At 37.1% G+C, this 2,740-nt stretch overlaps 1 protein-coding gene across 1 annotated transcript; it reads left to right on the plus strand.

Annotated features, from left to right (window-relative positions):
* Window positions 1-272: 272 nt before the first annotated feature.
* Window positions 273-1,567, plus strand: TENT5D (terminal nucleotidyltransferase 5D). Its single transcript, XM_050965125.1, has one exon. It carries the CDS (start codon window positions 273-275, stop codon window positions 1,446-1,448), a length of 1,176 nt encoding a protein of 391 aa, XP_050821082.1. The 3' UTR covers window positions 1,449-1,567.
* Window positions 1,568-2,740: the final 1,173 nt, after the last annotated feature.

A 2,740-nucleotide genomic window follows, 5' to 3' on the forward strand; every position in this document is an offset into this window, starting at 1 on the left:
ACAATAATGTAATGTTATTTGATAGGGTTAAACTTTGAGAAAATCCAAATTCAGCTATGGCCAATGAAAATGCAATGGTTATTCAGCCATCCAACTCATGATATAGCTCAATGCAAAATGTATTTCTTTCTTATTGTGCCTAACAGTGCCTTCTACAGGTAAGATGTGTGTTTGTCATGGCATATGACAGACTTTTGTATGTTTGAGTGGATCCTAATGTTTTCCTCTTAATATTTGTGTTGTTTTTTCCTAGTTAACCAACTGACTTCACAATGACTGAAGATTTAGATCACAGATTCAGTTATCTCACTTGGGATCAGATAAAAATACTGGATCAAGTATTAACTGAGGTAATACCCATTCATGGAAGAGGAAATTTTCCAACACTCGAGGTAAAGCCAAAGGATATCATTCATGTTGTAAAGGAGCAGCTTATGGAGAAGCAAATCACCGTTAGAGACATCCGCCTGAATGGTTCAACAGCTAGTCACATCCTTGTGAAACAGAATGGAACTAGCTACAAAGACCTGGACATCATTTTTGGTGTTGAACTACCAAGTGAACAAGAATTTCAGGTTGTTAAGGAGGCAGTGCTGAATTGCCTACTGGACTTTTTACCAAAATGTGTCAATAAAGAAAAGATCACTGCTCAGACTATGAAAGATGCATATGTGCAAAAGATGGTCAAAGTCTCCACTGATCACGACCGCTGGAGCCTCATCTCATTGTCAAACAACAGTGGGAAGAATGTAGAACTAAAATTTGTAAACTCACTCAGACGACAGTTTGAATTTAGTGTTGACTCCTTTCAAATAATACTGGACTCCATGTTAAATGTTTACAGTGATACAGAATGTGAATTGACAGAAGACTTTCATCCCACCATTATTGCAGAGAGCATGTATGGAGACTTCAGTGAGGCAATGGACCATTTAAAATACAAACTTATTTCCACAAGGAACCCTGAAGAAATTAGAGGTGGGGGCCTTCTGAAATACAGCAACCTTCTGGTTCGTGACTTTAAGCCAGCAGATGAGGCTGAAATTAAATCTTTAGAACGTTATATGTGTTCCAGATTCTTCATTGATTTTCCTGATGTGGCTGAGCAGCAGAGGAAAGTTGAGTCATATTTGCGCAACCATTTCATTGGGGAAGAAAAGAGCAAGTATGACTACCTGATGACTTTGCGCGGAGTTGTAAATGAGAGCACAGTGTGTCTCATGGGACATGAACGACGACAAACTCTGAACATGATTACAATACTTGCTTTAAAAGTACTTGGAGAACAAAACATCATCCCAAATGCAGCCAACGTAACATGCTACTATCAGCCCGCTCCATATATCAGTGACAGGAACTTCAGCAATTACTATGTTGCTCATGGACAGCCACCTGTCATCTACCAGCCATATCCATTTCATATACAAATGCAAAGTGGAATGGTTTAGTAAAAGTTAGCCTCCTCACTGCCCACCCCGCTACCCCAGTTGTCCAAAATAAAGGCCTCATTACAGCAAGTGTTACATCACTCAATTTCATTTTTTGTGCAGATTGCCAATAGTCTTTGATCAGTCAGGGCTGAAAACATCAGTAAGCATATCATGAAATTTTGTTTATGTAAAATCACTGGCCATTATTCAACAAGTTCACGATGACCGTCATATGTTCTTAATGCAGACATACTCTATGACTGAACTGTCCATCCTTTTTGGCCAAAAAGAGAAAGATATTAACAATTCTAATTGTACAAAGTGCCATACACAATTGTTCTAGGTTCTAAACCATTCATTAACATAACTTAAATAGTGCATCTGGAAAAAATATGCCACTAAGATACTTAAAGTTGATCAGTAGAAACACCTGATTTAAAGATGATAGATTTAGAAAAACATTGATATTATGGATACATTGAACCTATGAGGGCAAATTTGTTCCTCAGCTTCACTCATATAACTCTGCTAAAGTTCATTTTGCAATGCAGACTAAAATCATTTTTGGAATTTGCATTGATTGACTGAAATTATGAAATACCCTCATGGGTTAAGTGTTTCTCTATGGACTTCATCCTGCAAGATGTCGAACATTTCTCACCTCTCATTAAGGACATTAGCAGTTGAGGTCATTCACGAGGGTGCTCATCATCTTGCAGGATCAATCTGTACTGAAGCCCTATCCTATATTTCTTGTGCACCCATTGATTTCAGTAGGAAATTTGAGTGTGCATGGAATGCAGCATTGGGTCCTGAGTCTGAACTACTGATACTGAAGATTGTATAAGCAGGTGATTTAATTATTCTGCACAATTATATATGAAAAGTATATTAAAAGTATGAGGGAGAAAGTGAACATTCAGCATGTGGAAACTTTCTTCCTATACATATTTGATACTGACCAGGGGAAAAAAAGTAAGTTAAAAGGTGGAGCATATGGTAATAATGAGAACAAACAAAACCCCACCAGAACAGTACTGTGTCATTTTGAAGTGATTTTAAAAAAATGTTCTTAGTTGCATTTGATATGACATTTTATACTAGAAATGTCCTGTATCCATTTAGATGTGTGTGCACATATACTAGTAGCAAATTAAAATCTCTCGCATAATCAGGAAATAAAACATTAGTTGCAAGGTTTTTTGTGTGTGTTTACCAAAGATAAGTTTTTAAACATATCACTCAAGTGCCTCCTAGTGCCAATTGTTCCATGAAAGCTGTAATGCATTCTAGAATTGGTCATGCTGGAT

Source organism: Gopherus flavomarginatus, chromosome 8, assembly GCF_025201925.1.
Source record: "Gopherus flavomarginatus isolate rGopFla2 chromosome 8, rGopFla2.mat.asm, whole genome shotgun sequence".
Taxonomy (NCBI): domain Eukaryota; kingdom Metazoa; phylum Chordata; order Testudines; family Testudinidae; genus Gopherus; species Gopherus flavomarginatus.

Coding starts and splice junctions, on each gene's coding strand:
- TENT5D (XM_050965125.1), top strand. CDS start 273: ATGACTGAAGATTTAGATCACAGATTCAGTTATCTCACTTGGGATCAG.